Source organism: Vulpes lagopus, chromosome 5, assembly GCF_018345385.1.
Source record: "Vulpes lagopus strain Blue_001 chromosome 5, ASM1834538v1, whole genome shotgun sequence".
Lineage (NCBI taxonomy): Eukaryota > Metazoa > Chordata > Mammalia > Carnivora > Canidae > Vulpes > Vulpes lagopus.
In genome coordinates this window covers 122,313,384-122,330,734 of record NC_054828.1, presented here as the reverse complement: position 1 = coordinate 122,330,734, position 17,351 = coordinate 122,313,384, and the positions used below count along the sequence as shown (strand labels likewise).

Genomic DNA, 17,351 nt, shown 5'->3' with positions numbered 1-17,351 from the left:
TTACTCTATTCAATTAGCTTCAGCCAAACTGGCCTTCTTGCAGTTTCTAGAAAATGGCCAGCACACTCCCAACTCATTTTGTTTTGGCTATTGCAAAGAACATTCTTCCTCCAGATATCAAATAAGGAATATCTCTTGCAGGTCTTTGCATAAATGTCACTTTCTCAGTGAGGGTAACCTGTCTACCCTAGTTAGAATTACAATCCATACCCTACTCCCCACCCTGCAGCTGTCCTCCATCCCCTGTTCATTTTTCCCCACCAGACTTATCAGTTCCTTAAATACTTCATGTTCATTGTTTGTAGTCTGTCACCCCCTCTAGAAGTTCCATAAGGTATATACCAAGCATCAGGAACAGCATATGGCACAGAGTAGGAAATGAATGTTTACCGAATGAATGAGTAAATAAGTGAATCAACAGATAAATAAGAATGAGAAGGCAATCACACAATACTACAGAAGATTCTTGTCTCACCCGTGAAAAGCATCTACATAACCCTAATAATATTCACTCTAGAAAATCACAATTTAACAAGTGAAGGCTAGATTTTTATATGTGAGGACTGAGTAAGAAAACTAGATACTCATCTTCCACATAAAGACATTAATAGGAAATGTGTAAGACAGAAATCAAGAAGTAACAACATAAGCATTTTTATGTATGAAAACAATCAAAGCTATCAAATAAAATGGCCAAATAAAATAGATCGAAGTAGTTATCTTTGGAAAGAAATTGGGTGAAAAGTTCAGTGTTTTAAATTATTGAAGCTATATGCAGATAGAACTCCACAAAGGTAAATTTAAAAAAAAGTCACATGTTGGAAGAAGATACTATATGCACATAACACAGAATTAAATAATGTCAAGACCAAACACTCAATAAAAATTAAGAAATTATATAAAAAAGCATTTCACAGGTGACAAAACCTGAATGGCCAATAACATGAAAAGCTGTCCAACCTCATCAGTAATCAGGGAAAGAAAATTAAAACCACAATGAGATATTCTTTTATACCTACCAGATCAGCAAATACTTAAAACTGAGATATCACGGGAGCTAATAAAAAACACAGAAACGTTCATGCACCGCTGATGGAATTGTACACTGGTAGAAAACACTCTGAAAAATGTTTGCATTACCAAGTAAAGTTGAAGATGTACTTAGTCAAGAATTCAGCAATTCCACTACTACTTACAGATCCTACAGAAACTCTTACACATATGTGTCAGAGGAATGCATAATCATTTTGGCCACAGTACTATTTTTATAACCAAAAAAAAAAAAAAAAAAAACCTGGAAACAAACCAAATTTTCACTTACAGGAGAATGAATAAATATGCTGCAATATATTCATAAAATGAAATGTCCTAAGGGTAGTAAACTAGAAAAACATGCATCAAAAAGCAGGTCTCAAAGCAAGACTTGTGTGTCTTCCGTATGATTCCATTTATATAAAGTCAAACAGCAAAACTAAGAATGAGTAAGTGTTAAAACTATAAAGAAATCAAAAAATGATAAATGCAAACTTTAGGACAGTGGTTATCTCTAGTGGGGAGGGGATGAGGGAAGAGCACATACAGGACTGTGGGGGGTGTGGGTTCCTTTGCAGTATAAAAATCTCGCAATCATAAAATTCTGAACAAAAAAGACCCATGCCTGAACAGAATATAAAAACTGCACACCTTTTTCATCAAAAAGACTTAAGTACAGAGAGGGTCAGAGTTTAAGGACTTACAAACAGACACAGAGTAAGTCTCAAAATTCAGAATTTAAGCTAGGTTTGTCTGATTTACAACTTGGTAACTCTTCCCAGTTAGAGAACCAAAAAGCTAGCCTGGCTACCTTATAAAACAGAAAAATTTCACCCTCAAATAACAAAATTCAAGAAGAGAAATCACCAGAAGTAAAAAATTCCCAATTTTCAATGAAACCTCTATGTAGGTGGCAAATCCATGGAAAAGTGGCATATATAAAGAAGGGGCAACAGAGACAGGAATCAGCTGTGCAACCATCAAAGCAGCCCTAGTCTGCAGAGAAGGAAGGGGGGGCACATGTACTGAGACATCCTATGCAAGGGCACTTCACACAGAGCATTTTGTGAGTTCTGTCAACCTGCTGGAGTGCTAGAAGTTAGGTACCTACAATTTACAGATGAGGAAAATAAGATTTAAGAAAGAGAAGAAAAACTTCCTCATTGCCCAGTGTAGCTCAAAGCTCAGTCAGCCAGATGAACAGAAATACTCAGAAGAGGACTACAACCATATTATAGATACTGAAGACAACTATACTAGAGAGAAGAAAATGAGGAAGTCAAAATAAGCAGAATGGACCATTTCTTCTCTCTGAAACTGTGCCAAGACTTTTCCATGCACCTGATGCTCTACCAAATAGAAGAAATGGTTGCTTACCTGTGGCCAGGATGGTACACAGCTGTGTTGATTCCATGAGGATAATGACTACTGAAGCTGAAACAATGACTCTCTTGATAACTCTGATTTGTTCCAACACTAAATTTAAGAAGAAAAAATACCAGAAAGGCACAATGAGAGACCAAAAAATACCCACTACAACTTTTATAATTTAAAAGGCACCACCAAATACAGCTGCAGATACAAAACCACCAGAACACTGATAGTTATTAGTGGGAATATGAATAATAGAAAAACTCGAGGAAAAGGTAAAAATTAACTATCTATACTATGACTCAGTAGTTCCACTCAAAGACAGTGACCCAAGAGAAATAAAAGTACATATCTATAAATACTTGTATAAGAATGGTCATAACAGCTTTATTCACAGTATCCCAAAACTGGAAATCAGAAGTCTACCAAAAGAACAAATCATGAATGTTATGGTCTGAATGTCTGTGACCCCACTATGGAATGAATGTCTGTATCCCCCAATAAAAAAAAAAACTTAATTTTAAAACCCTAATGCCATTGTGATGGTATCTGGAGGTGGGATCTTTGGGAAGTCATTAGGTCATGAAGATGACGCCCTTATGAAAAGAATTACTGCCCTTAGGAAGCCAGAGAGCTAGCTAGCTCTCTTTCCACCATGTGAGGAAGCAAAAAGTCAGTAGTTTGCAAACCAAAAGAAGGTTCTCACCAGAACCCAACCCTGCTGGACCCAGAACACACACACCCTTGGGAAGTGTGAGCAGTAAATTTCCGTTGTTAAGTCACCCAGTTTATGGTACTTTGTTGTAACAACTCACACTAGGACACATGAAATATTCATACACTGAAATACATTAGTATTATAATAAAATGGAATAAACTGATACATGAAAAAATACAAATAAATCTCAAAATATGCTAAGTGAAGGAAACCTCAGACAGGATAGTGCATACGATGAGTCCATTAATGGGAATTACCAGAACAAGCAAAACGTATCTAGGATGGAAAAAAATAAACAAACAATAGCTGCTCTGGGGGTAGGTGTAGACAGATTTACTGGGAATGAGCAGAGGGAACTTTCTAGCAGGATGGTAATGTTCTGCATCTTCATAGGGGTTTGAATTACACAAGTGTATGCATTTGTCATAATTCACTGGCTGATACACTTACAATCTATACATTTCATTGTATGCAAATTTTATTTCAAAAGAGAAAACTATAAGAAAATGTTAAACTTTAATTAATGACATGCATACTAAAGCATTTAAGTATTAGCTCTGAAATTCATTAAAAAATAATATTAATGGCGAGATGGAGAGATGGACAGAAATGTAATATACAAGCATAGTAAAATACAAACTACAGAATTTAAGTGAAGGTATAAGGGTATTTACTATACAATTATTTCAACCTTCCTGTTATATTGGCAATTTTTCACAACAAAATGCTAAAAGAACAAACAAAACAAAATCTGACACTAAGCCAGAGAAAAACATTTCAAATAGGAGTTCCCAAATAAAGTATATTTTTACCTTACAAGGTAACTTTTAAGTTCTCCTCGGTAATTGATGACCAGGAGTTCTGCAGACCACTGTGCACTGGCTTTATATTCTAAAAATATCAACCCAGCAATGGCATAACTCAAATCACCTGCTAAACTGGATGCCTATAGAAAAAGAGGCAAATTAAGTTTCTAAAAGATTCCAAATAAGTTAACACATGCATAGTTGGAAGACATCCCAGTTGCTGGCCTTGCCAGGTGCACATTACAACAGTCCCAGAACTGCTCCGGATACTGAAGAATCATGCAAATCAGAGTGCCTAGAACCAGACACCCAACTATACACCTGCCCTCCCAACAAAGGCTAGAGCCACACAACTCCCTTTAGATGAGATTCACCTAGATATGAGAATTTCTGTTGGGACTGTACTTCTGTTGGGGGGGCAGGGAACAATGCCACCATTCAACCCCAAAGAATTCTAAGATACAGAGTTCAGATATAAGCTCTCAAATGATGATTTTCATTGCTAGCAGTAACTAATGCTCAGAAAGAAAGAAAGAAGAAAGAAAGAAGAAAGAAAGAAAGAAAGAAAGAAAGAAAGAAAGAAAGAAAGAAAGAAAGAAAGAAAGAAGAAAGGAAAAGAAAAGGAAAAGAAAAGAAAGAAAAGAAAAGAAAAGAAAAGAAAAGAAAAGAAAAGAAAAGAAAAGCAAAGCAAAGCAAAGCAAAGCAAAGCAAAGCAAAGCAAAGCAAAGCAAAGCAAAGCAAAGCAAAGCAAAAGCCTTGGGGCACCTGGGTGGCACAGTTGGTTGAGGATCTGACTCTTGGTTTCAACTCAGGTCTGACCTCAGGGTCATGAGATCAAGCCCCAAGTCAGACTCTGCGCTCAGCACAGAGTCTGTTTATTTCTCTCTCCCTTCACTACCCCACACACATACATGCCCTCTCTCTCTCAAATAAAATAAATCTTAAAAAAAAAAAGTCTCAATCACTTCCATTTGCCCCATCAGCAGCTAAAAGGAAAAGACAAAACATTCGCTCAATGGCAACCTTTTTCAATGAACTAAGTATCAGGCTATATTGTTAAGGATCTGAAGGCAGCACCTTGGGAAGCACACAAAATAAAGTTTATCACCGCAAATGACTCCTTACTGTCCAGAACCACAAAATACATACTGCAGCCAATGTGGCTACTGAATACTTGATAGTTAGTCCTGGGTGGGATAGACTATAAATATAAAAATAAATATGACATTTCAAACACTTGGAATCAAAGAAAGTAGAATAGCTCATTAATAATCTTTATACTGATTACATGTTGAAATAATATTTATGATATATTAGATTACATAATAAATTTCACCTGTTTCTTTCGACTCTTAATGCTACTAGGAAATTTTAAATTACACATATGACCACCTACATAATTCACATTACTTTTCTATCAGACAGTGCTAGTCTAGAAAACAGTGATCCAAACTCGTTAGTTTGACTCCCCTGGACTTCCATAATATGAGCCTAACATATTTTTTCAAGTTTTCTCACTCATTATTTCTGAACAAAAATTGTTTTCTATGTCACAGGTTCTTATCCCTAAGCTTCTCATTAAAAATCAGCAAAAAACTTGTAAACAAGGTTAATGCCCAGAGCCCACTCCAATCAATTAAATCAATTTCTGTGGGTTGAACGTAGACAACCAAGTAATTTTATTTTTCTTTTCTTTACAAAGCTTCCCTGCTGATCCTAAAATGCAGCCAGAGTTAAGCACTGAGGATCTACCTGCCTCTGTATCTTGTTCATTCAAGGGAGGATATAAAGTAAAAAGCACTGGATTCCTGAAAGAAACAACTTATTAACTGGATTGCCATAGGAAAAGTCATTCAACTGCCTCTCAATTTCAGTTTTCTAAACTGTAAAATGAGGATAGTATCTGGCCAATCTACTCAAAGGGTTGTGAATATTAACTAGGAGTATATATCAAATTCATTAATAAAGTATAAAGCACTATACAAATACAAGTTATTACCACCATTATTTTTTTCTCCACTCTCTCTTTCAATTTCTATCCCCTTTAGAGTATCAATTCCAACTCCTTGGAGAGCTGTTCCTGTTGTGACCATGCACGGACTGCCTTCCCTCACTGGAACTTTCTACCATTTTTCTGTACCTTGGTTGAGTATTTACTTACCACCATGTTTCCATAATGGTGGACCACCTCTGAATACTGTATTACAAAATACACAGAAAAAATATTTCACATACAGATATCTACTAGAACATCTTACATTCACAACTTATTCAGATTTATAGGTCTATTCCCCTCTCGTCACATTCGGTCACTCAAGTACCTTGGTACTTTTTGAATGCCTTTTATGTAATCAGTTGAAGTTTATGTACATACCGGGGTAATAACAAAGAGTTCGCTTCCCATGAGATCAAACACCCTCACAGTTCCTGTACTTTCAGCATAGGCCAGCAGGGTACAATCATAACTCCATGCTACACGTCTCCACTGTGGTTTAGGGTCTTTTGGAACTAGAATGAAAAGAAAAGAAGTGCTTTTAACAATGCGTTACACAGATAGTTAATATTTATAGTTACTGCAACTAAACTAACTATTCAACTACATTATATCCTCTCCCAAGGATTTCTAATGCTTCAGTTCAATAGAACACTTTCCAGAGCCACTCCAAGTAAAAGTGGGAAGTATAAACCACAGCAACCTCTGCCCCACTTACTTAAGCAGCAGAGACTATGGACACCCAGGGTCTATTGAACGCTGAGCATGACTTGGTCTGGAAAAGGCTCAGAAAAGTACACCTCAAAATATTTATGAAATTAAGATAGATCAAAAGCATAGAGAATGGGCAGAAAATAATTCTAATCCAATGAGCTGAGTAACTCTAACAGCAACAAATGAAAATTTCAACAGAGATCTTTTAAATATATCAAACATAGATACCAAGGAAATACAATTGCAGAGTTATACAGACACAGTATTGGAGAAATGCATATACACATATATTAGGTGAATCAACTACTATCCTATTCAGTCCTACAATTATAACATTTAAATAATCAGCCTTAACAATCCAACATATGCCTCTTTTCTGAGTTTTTTCAGTAAAATAAAAGAGAGAGAGAGAGAGACCATGAAACTCTAAACTCATAGATTTGAGGTTTTTGATGTTTTGCCTGCTTCACTATCCCCTCATTAGAAGCCCAGAACTGAAAAGCCTGGTAGGACCAGTGCCCTCCCTTTATCAGCAGGGATTCCAAATGATTAGGGGACTGACAAGGTGAGTCAAGAGCAAAGAAAACCCAGAACCTAGTGTCCCGCCTTCCCAAACCGTAAGCATCTCACTACCACACAACTGGCTCTCAGTCTGGACTGAGCCTCAGAATCACCTCGGGGTGTTTCTGAGATTCATTAAATTCTCTCTCCTCTCTGGCCACTAGAATGCCTCAGTTCAAGCTGCACTAATCTCTTGCTGAGCCTCTCCCAACAGCCTCCTAACTGGTCTCCTCCCTCAGTTTTTTTTTCCCCCAATCCTTCCTCCATAATCTCCAAAGAGATCTTTCTAAAAGAAGGAACAAACACATCCTGCAGCTGTGTGGTTCTCCATTTCCAAGAGAAGCAGGGCCACAATCCTACACAAACACACACACACACACACACACACACACACACACACACACACGGAAGGCCCCTGACAAAGGGTTCCATCACAGGCTTCCAGGGTCGCCTCCCACCACTTCCTCCACCACACAGCTAATAAGCCATCAACAATACAATCACCTGGCAAATAAGCAAATCATGCATACTCCAGGCTTTCATACGCACTGCTGCCTCTTCCTAGAATGTTCTTCTGTACTCTTCAAATGGTTTTCTTTTGTTACAACCACTGTGGTAACAAAGGGGTACCTCCTCCTTCCTTGGCACTCTTAGAAGCTGACTGCTCTCCTTTCTGTGCCCCCAAATATGCTGTACAAAACTCTTCCATAGCATTTATCACAACCTATTAGGTTGTTTACATGACTGTTTCCCCCGAGTCTCTGAGCTCCGTAAAATCTACAATGTCCTATTTAACACCACCATCCTAGAAACTGGAACAGAAAGTGATTAGTGTTTCACTAATGAGTGAGGACTAAGTCTTTCAGAAAAATCTATATTAACAGGGCAAGGTAACGGAAAGAGTTTACCATCCCTCAGAGACTACCAATTAAACATGAATTACATAACTAAAGTTTTCTTTCCATCTAGGTGAGATACCATAGAATTCAGACTTCCCTTTTATCTCTGTAATACACATAACAGATGTTCTGTATATGAGGAAAGAATACCAGATCAATGAGTTTCTTTAGTTTGACTATTTATCGACAGGCAAGAAGCATACAAAAAAATCCAACAGGGCCCTTGAACACAGGAGGATTCATTAAAGACTTAAAAAAAAAAAAAAAAAAAAAAAACCAACTATACTCTAGAAAAGAATTTTTTTAATGAGAATATAAAAAAAGATCAGTTATCTGTCTTTATAAAGCTATAAAAAAAAATCACACTTGGAAGTAAACACAGGCACAAAATAATAAACAACATAAGAATACAAGACCTGCCTACACACAGATGTTACACAAACACCAGCTTGAGGACAATTTAATGCCCTGAAAAATATTCACCTGCTAAAGAAACACAGAAATATTTTTCCATTACTGTTCTACCTGTGATAACAGGTTTTTTTCCTCTTATTTCATTTCGATAGGATAAATAGATTTATACACCACATTCTTTATCTAAAACAAGTTCCATCTGAAAGGGATTTGTTTTCACTATTACTTCTAGTCATAACCAGTAGCTCCAGGAAACTCAGCATGTGTTTTGACCCAGCTAAAGATATGTTTTCATTACAAAATAAGATTTCACATAACAATGTAAAAACAAAGACTTTTATCACCAGATTTTTCCAGCTGACTATGTGGTTTTGGAGAGGAATGAACAGTCCGGATTTTTACAAAGCAAGTGTCAATGGGGTTGTCTGAAAAGTATTCAGAAAAGCTGCTGGTAAAGTTAGCCTGCAATCTGACACTTGCCATGTTCAGAGTGAGACCCTTTCTTCTCACTCATATCTTGCATCAGTTGTGGCCCCTTCAACCAGTGGTTGCCAAGTTCTTTCCCACTTGGCGCTTTTGTCTGTGCTGTTTTCTCAGCCTAGGGCCCCCTTCTCTGAATCCTTTCCTGGCTCCTTTTCATCTTTCAGATGTTGATTTTTTCAATTTCTCAAATGTTTCAGTGATACAGATCACTTCCTCCAGGATGTGTTCTCCGGCCATCCTGTCTATGCAGCCTCAAGGCCCCATTGTTCCCCACTGTCCAATGATTTCACTTCCTTATCTTCACATATCTTATCCCAATTATACATGTGTTTGTCTACTTTTTATCATCTGTCTATTCACTGAACTATAAATTCCAAAATGCCAGGTGCTGGGCCCATTCTGTTCATAAGAGATGCCCAGCACGCTGGTGTAACAGGCAATCACTCTAGATCAGTGCTCAGATTAGAAAGAGAAACAGTGAAAGATTAAGAAGCAAGATACACTGGGTTCTATTCTCAGTGTTGCCATAAAATGAAGGGTACAACCTTGGGGAGATCACCAAGGTGCAGCTCCCTCATGTGCAAGATGAAAGGTTGAATGAACAATCTCCTCCAATAAGTAAGAGCAAACTAGTGGAGCTACAAAAACTTGCTGTGGGGCAACTGGGTGGATTGGTATATTAAGTACCTGTCTTCAGCTCAGATCATGATCTCAGGGTCCTGGGATCGAGCCCCACATCCCGTGCTGGGCTCCCTGCTTGGCAGGGAGTCACCTTCCCCTTCTGTCCCTTCCCCAGCTTGTGCTCTCTCTCACTCTCTTTCAAACGAATAAATAGGATCTTTCAAAAGAGAGAGAGAGAGAGACTTGCCGAGAAGGTAAATATTTGAATGTTTGAAATAACGGTGTTGGTAAAGACATGAGAAAAATGTTATACTCCTGGAATGAAAAGTATAACCATGAAGAGAAATCTTGAAAAAAAGCAACAAACGCAATTACAAAAAATTATAAACAAAAAAAAGTTCTGTGGACAAAAATAAAAACAAAAAGTACACCAAAACAAATTTAAAAGGAAAGAGACTGGGTGAAAATATTTGCAATACATATGACCAAGGGTTAACATTCATACTATCACATCAATAAGAAAAAGTAATCTAAGAGTAATGTATGGCAAAAGGATTAGATCTAACAATTCACCAAAAAGTAAACATAAAAATAGCCACTTAATGTATGCTCTACCTACTAACTAAAAATATGCAAACTGAAAATGAGATTTTTTTTTCCTTTGCCTGTGAACCTAATGAATATTTTTTTAAATAGGTAACATATGGTGCTGACAGTGGAGAAAAGAAACAGCTTCAATCATTCCTTTTTCATAGTTGTATAAATAGGTGTAACTTTCTGGAAAGAATTATAGTAGTAGCTATTCTGAATACTATACCCAGAGACCAACAGAACATAACTTCCAGTGCCAGGGGCTGGTGCGGGGGGCAGGGGGGGGAGCGGTTAATGGGGTGCTCAGGAGAAGGACGAGTTGAGTAAGAAAAAGAGAAAAGAGAAGAAAACAAGCAAGCCACTGTGAACACCTAAACCTCCAACAAGAGTGGAATAGATAAAGAACCATGTGGTTCACATTCTTACAATAGAATGCTGTGGCTACTTTTAAAAGACTGAAATAAATTTGTATACACCAACTAGGAAAGCCATCAACACTTTCAGAAGGAGAGCAAGCTGGAGAATAAACTATACAAGATAATCTCATTTTTGTTAAAGAAAAAAGTTGATCCATGTATATACAGCTTTATATAAGCATAGAAGGTTTTATATTAAATCATTAATATAATTTCCTATGAAAAATGTAAATCGAAAAAAAAATTTTACTTTTTCCGTTTTTTGTACTGTTTGAATTTGTTACACGTATGTACTGCTTTTGTTATTAAAAAAAAAAAAAAAAAGGTAACTAGTCTCAGTCTACATCTCCCACCATAAAAGAAAAAATAGGTCAAACGTCTGTTTTCAGACATTATACTACAGGCAGTGCAAGACTCTGATGATCACTGGGAGAAGTGACTTTTAGACAGTAGGCACCTGTGGCCCATGGGGCGTGAAGAGGGACCTCCAAGCACACGTGAATGTCTCAACAAATTGAGCAGATAAAGTACGGAGTTTGGAGCTACTGAGCTGAATACAATTTGCAAGGCAGCATTCCAGAGGAAGCAAGGCAGAGATGGAGCTGTAAAAATCTGCAGAGATGAAACCTGGGTCTTGGGACACACACATACATACATATATACACAAAGACACACACACATAGACACACACACATACACGGATAGATTCTGCAGGGCCCAGAACAGATGGCTACTGGGGAAAACAACTGGAGTTGTTTGGAACTTGGAGAGGATGTGGGAACATGGGAGTTCCACCCCATCAGGGTAGAGAGATGTCAATGAACACTCAGAGCTCTCATAAGCAATCCCAGAAAGACCCCACCTTAAAATAGGACTAATCTAACCCCAAAGTAAAAGCAATTCTAAATCATCTAACACTTAAGAACAAACCTTAAAAGATTAAGCTGATCCCCAAAGAAATTATCCACATCCCAGAACAAAACTCAATACTCAATTAGGGAAGAGAACAAAACTTACTAACATACAGTGTTAGAAAAAATAAATAAATAAAACACAAAAAAGGATGCCCCGGTGACTCAGTCATCTGAGTCTTGATCCCAGCTCAGAGTCATGAGTTCAAGCCCAGTTTTGGCCTCCATGCTAGGCATGGAGCCTACTTAAAAAATGTTTTTAAATAAAAAAATTAATTAAGAGCAGTGGGTGTTATATGGGACTGATGAATCACTAAATCCTACCCCAGTATACTACACTATATGTCAACTAAATTGAATTTAAATGAAAAATTAAAATCAATTGATCATAAATTAAAATAAAACAAAAAAAATTTTAACATTAGATATATGAGGCAGGAAAATTTCCATAATCATGGGAAAATTTATCCAATAGAAATATACCCAGAAATGATACAAATTAAAGAATAAGCAAAGACTTCAAAACAGCTATTAAAGCACATTTGGGAATTCAAAGAAAAAGAATATATAGAGAATCTCAACAAAAATGTTCTGGAAAATATCAAGTCAATTTTAGAAATACAGAAATACAAAAGACAGTATCTGAGCTTGGGCTGTCAAGTGGCCCACCAGGCCACCAGCAGGTTGCTGCGCTCTCAGCATACTTACAATAAAATCTGCTCCTTAGCACCAGAAGCTCTAATTTATGGTATCTCAAAATCAGAAATATGAGAAAAATCTCTTGATTAACATAGTATAGCTCTAAAAAAAAAATCTAATTTCTAATTCTATGTGCTATTATTTAGGTCACTATTCAGGACAAAAAGAGAAAACTATTATTTATGGCCTAGCAAACACAGCCAACACAAGTTGCAACCTCATTTAAAACATTCTCAAATGACATCTATTTTATAAAGCAATAATTGAAAAATATCAGAATGGAACCAAATAGCTCCTATTTCAGTTTGCAGACTGTGCAATATATAGTTTCAAAAATGCATTAACACCACTTTGGCTCCTTTTCTCCAAGCTTACACAGGAAAAATCATTCAGCATATGAGAGTTATTCCCATAAAGATGAGTCAGATAATAAGCAAATGATCATTAGATCAAATTATATGAAATGGAAAAAAGCCATTAATGCAGCATTAAGGTCATAAATTCACACATTCGGAAGCCAACAAAATAAAACATTAGTTCTCAAAGCATTATTATCCCATCCATGCTGCCACATTAACTATACACAGTAAAACCTCTAACAAATGTTATAATTTGTGTGAAATAGAGGGTTAAGCTTCCCATTTTCATGTTAACTTGCAGATTTCTCAGTTTACATACTAAGTGTGGATATCTAATGTCATAGCTCAAAAGGGCCCTGCAGGTCTGAATCACTCTAACATTCTGAACGTGCTTCTCAGCAGCTCACAGTGGGCTCCCCAAACCCTCACCCAACAGAAGCACAGCACTGGGGAAAAGGTAACCAAATACCCATCCCTAAATTATTCCAGGAACTTCTTGATCTTTACACATTATGTAAGCCAGATCTGGTCTACTTTAATAAGCGTTGGTGAAGAAACTATTATTGAAAGTAAGTTCAAAAAAAAAAAAACAAAGAAAGAAAGAAAGTTCAGAAAATGCTAGAGCTCCAAGCTTTAGAAATACACAAATACTATATATTTCTCAACAAGATACTAAGCTAACAGGGCCTCTTATCTATCGTTTATCTATCATATGTATACATATTTGTGTGCATGAGAAATCAAAACCATGAATACCATGATAATCATCCATGATTTTATATATGTATATGCAAGCTATTATAAATCTATATATACAGTCATGAATTTCCAAAATTAACTCACACGAAAATGCAAATATACTTTGTTCAGACATAAACTCATAAAAATCATTGTAATAGTTCCTAAGTATCACTACCCACTGAATAGGATAAAGAATTATGTGCCAACATGTGTGAGACATCATGCTGGACATCGGGAACAAAAAAAGTTGAGTAAGATGGGAGCCCTGCCTTCAAAGAATTTACAATCTAACTGGGAATCAGATAAGCAAATCAGCAATTAAGGGGGTGGGGGAGGGAGTACATTAGCCTGAGTGTGGGGATACATGTACAAACAAGTCCTAGGAAAACATTAAGAAAGATGTACAAATGATGAGGAAGCAGGCAGGGAGGAAAAGTTCCCCAAAAGACCCGATGCCTGAACTAAAATATGCAAGACCCATTAATTAAATATAAAAGTAGAGCTTCTAAGCAAAAGGAACTATCAGTACCAAGGCATGAAAAGCACGATGGGCCTGGGAAAGCATGAGCTGCTTTGTACTAGAACACAGAATGTCTGACAGGGGGATCGTCAGGGACAGACAGACTGGAAGGTCAGAAAAAATTAGCAGGATTCTACCTATAGTCAGTGGGGAACAACTGCAAGATTCTAGGCAGAGTAACTGCACTAGTGGTGGTGGCAGTGATAAAAGCTTAAGGTCTCCTAAGTACTTAGTATGTATCCGACATTATACTAAGAGCTTTACATAGATTAGCTCATATTTTTTTCCACAACCCCATCTATAACATTATGCCATTACAGATAATTGAGGCTCAGAGACTAAGTTAACTTGTCCAAGGTCACATTTCTAGAAAGCAGGGAGCCAAATCTGAAGGATAACTTGATGGCATTTCCATTTAACAGCAATCATTTGGCAAGCAGTGTGAATTGTGGATCACTGAGAGGCAAAGAGAAGAAAACCTGGTCAGGAGACTGTTGTATAAAAAACAAAGTTAAAATGTTAAAAGCCTGAGCTAGGGCTGTGATGGCAGAAGTGCAAAAGCAGAGGCGAGACACCAGGGCAAAGGCAACGCTTCCCCATTGTGCCACTCAGTACAGTTGCAGTGAATTATTTTCCTTCCCTGACAGACTGCAAACCCTTAAACCAAGGTTACCTAGCGCTTACTCTTCATTCTATACACAGCGCATAGCAGAGTGCCAGGCACATGCTAGCAGCTTAATAATTGTCAAAGAAAGAAAAAAGAGAAGGAAGAAGAATGAGAAAATGTGTTGATTCTTGGCTTGGTATAGACAGGCAATTGAATCACTGACGATCCAGGGGACAAAGCCAAGGAACAGATTACAAGAAGAGGTTAAATTTACATTAACAAAATAGGCAGTTTTACATTTGCTTTTAGGTTATGCATACTATGCATACAGACAACTCCATAAAGAACTCTATTACTACCTTACCCACTAGCATGTATGGAATTATAGAGGTAGAGCGATTCTGACCTACTAATAGAGTATCACTATTCATAAAACTGAAAACATCTTTCAAACGTCTGATCTTTAATTTTCTGAACACATGTGGGTGACCAAAAATGAGAAAAAGGAAAAGGAAACTCACCCTGAGCCACTCACTAATGGCATATCTGACAAGGAGCTGAAGACCAGCATTTCCACAGGGAAGTTGAGGAAAATCCTCTGCATTACCATCATATTGTGTTGCAGATTTCAAAACTATCAATGTTTTCCTTCTCCTCACTCTCACTGTTGAAGAGTTATCATCTTACCCTAAATACTACTTTGAGATAAAATATGCATACTGAGTTCTTCCAATTAAATGAGAAAATGCATGCAAAGCACTAAATACAGTGGTACACAGTAAGGACACCATAAATGTCTGTCATCATTACAACCACCATGATTACCATCATTAGGATGCCTACAACAGATGGACTGCAGGTCGCTAAGTAAAACACACAGAATAGTTGCATTTACCAAAAAGCATCCCCTTAATTATTTTCTTCCTGTATGGGTTCCTCTGTTTTTTCCTACCTGCTCCTACAGTCAGAAACACACCCCTGGCTTCTCCTAACTTCTATTCATCCCTTAGGCTGCTTTCCAAAGTCACTTTTTCTCAACAACTCCTCTCACAGCCCTGGTTAAACATTTAGTCTACTCTGTATTTTCCCTTCATCAGATTTGTCAAAATTAGTAATTATGTTCTCAGTGTCTATATACCTCAAGAGAACCATGCCTTTTTGCTCATGGTCATAGCCCCAGTACCCCATGAAATGTATATGTATATGACATATACATATATGTAATTATATACGATATATACTAATGATAGTAATCTGTGCTGAATACAGAAGAATGATCAAATCCTAGACTTTTCTTTTTTTTTTTTTTGCTAGTCTATATCTAATCAACTCTGAATTTTTTTTTTTTTTTTTTTTTTTTTGTATTGAATTCAAAATAAAAGACTAGAGCCACCTGACTGGCTCAGTCAGTAGAGCATAAAACTAGATCTCAGAGTCATGAGTTCAAGCCCCACATTGGGTAAAAAGATGAAAAGAAAAAAAAAAAAAAAAGATTAGAGACACAAAGACTTTATCCCAAAACCGGTGCAGAATTTTAAGTCTCAATTTCAAATCTCTTCAAAATGTCCAAAATGGACAAAGCAAAACATTTAAGGCAGTAAATCAGTTTAAGAGGTTTTAAAATTATTTTAATAAAGTCAAACAAACCTTGTTAATATTTAATATCTATTCTGACTTTTTAGGAATACTGTTAATGGTTGAAAATTTGAAATTTTCACTTTTTCAATATTTTGGAAACTCTTACCTTGACATTTCCCAATAATAGACGTAAAATCATCTTTTGCAGACCTGCAAAATAGGTGTAAAATTAAACCAAGTTTCACCATAACACTATTTCATCATACTATGAAAGTCCACAGAAACGATAAAGTAGACAACTTGTCTGCGCAACACCACTAGTCCTCTCAGATGTGGATTTGTGCTCAAATAAGACACTTTCATTGATGACGACATTTTCTTTCAATCTTATTTCACCAGAAACGGTGAGCTACACTCAGAATACAAGGATATAAGCAAAAGTTCAATTAAACATGGTTTTTAATACAATACAGATACATGGTCCCTCCCCAAAGGTTCTGATCCAGCAAATATGGAATGGGGCCCAAGCAACAATATTTTTTTAAAGCTCTACAGATTGATATGGGTCAAGAACCATGGTCTGTATCATACTGCAAAGTTTAAATCACTTAGGGAAAAAAAGTCTTGCTTTAATAAAACAAATAGCTTTAACCATATTTGTTACTAGAGACCTATTTAAAAATCTGTGATCTTGAAATATATACCAACGTAGTATAATTATTATATGTTCAGAAATGAAAATTGGTAAACCTTCTAAGAAATAATTTAGTAACAATTATCAAAAAACTTTAATGCCCACCGTAATTTGATCTGGCAATTCAACTTCTGTAATAAAGTTATCCCTGGGAAATAATTACAGATACACAGAGATCTCAAGGAAATTTATGCAGCCTATTTTATGAAAGAGAAAAATACACCCAGTATAAGATTAGATTTTGCTAATGCACTCAATAAAATATTATGCAAATACTATATGTGATTTGAAAATTATTATGAACATCTTCTCATAAGTTATAAGAAAATAGGTATCAAATAGAATGTATTGTTAGAATAAAGATCACACCCACACATACACATACAGAAAAGGTGCAAAGAACATACAACATTTTGGCGGACCCACAGGTAATTTGCAGTTCTTCTCTCTTGAATATTTAACTCTTTTCTAATATAGAAAATTAAAGCAAATTTTAAAGACTAATGTTTATTAAAATATGACAAAAGCCAATTATAAATATGGTAATAAATTTCAAGAAATTGACTATTCAGCCTCCAAGTGGAATACAGCATAAAGAACATGGTCTTTGAAGTGATGCTGAC

At 36.5% G+C, this 17,351-nt stretch overlaps 1 protein-coding gene across 1 annotated transcript in view; it reads right to left on the bottom strand.

Annotated features, from left to right (window-relative positions):
• NBAS (NBAS subunit of NRZ tethering complex) overlaps positions 1–17,351 on the bottom strand; it is a 322,232-nt gene that overhangs the window by 293,817 nt on the left and 11,064 nt on the right. The window contains 4 exon segments of the mRNA XM_041755246.1: positions 2,410–2,508; positions 3,934–4,067; positions 6,302–6,435; positions 16,201–16,244. Coding sequence (XP_041611180.1) covers positions 2,410–2,508; positions 3,934–4,067; positions 6,302–6,435; positions 16,201–16,244 — 411 coding nt within the window.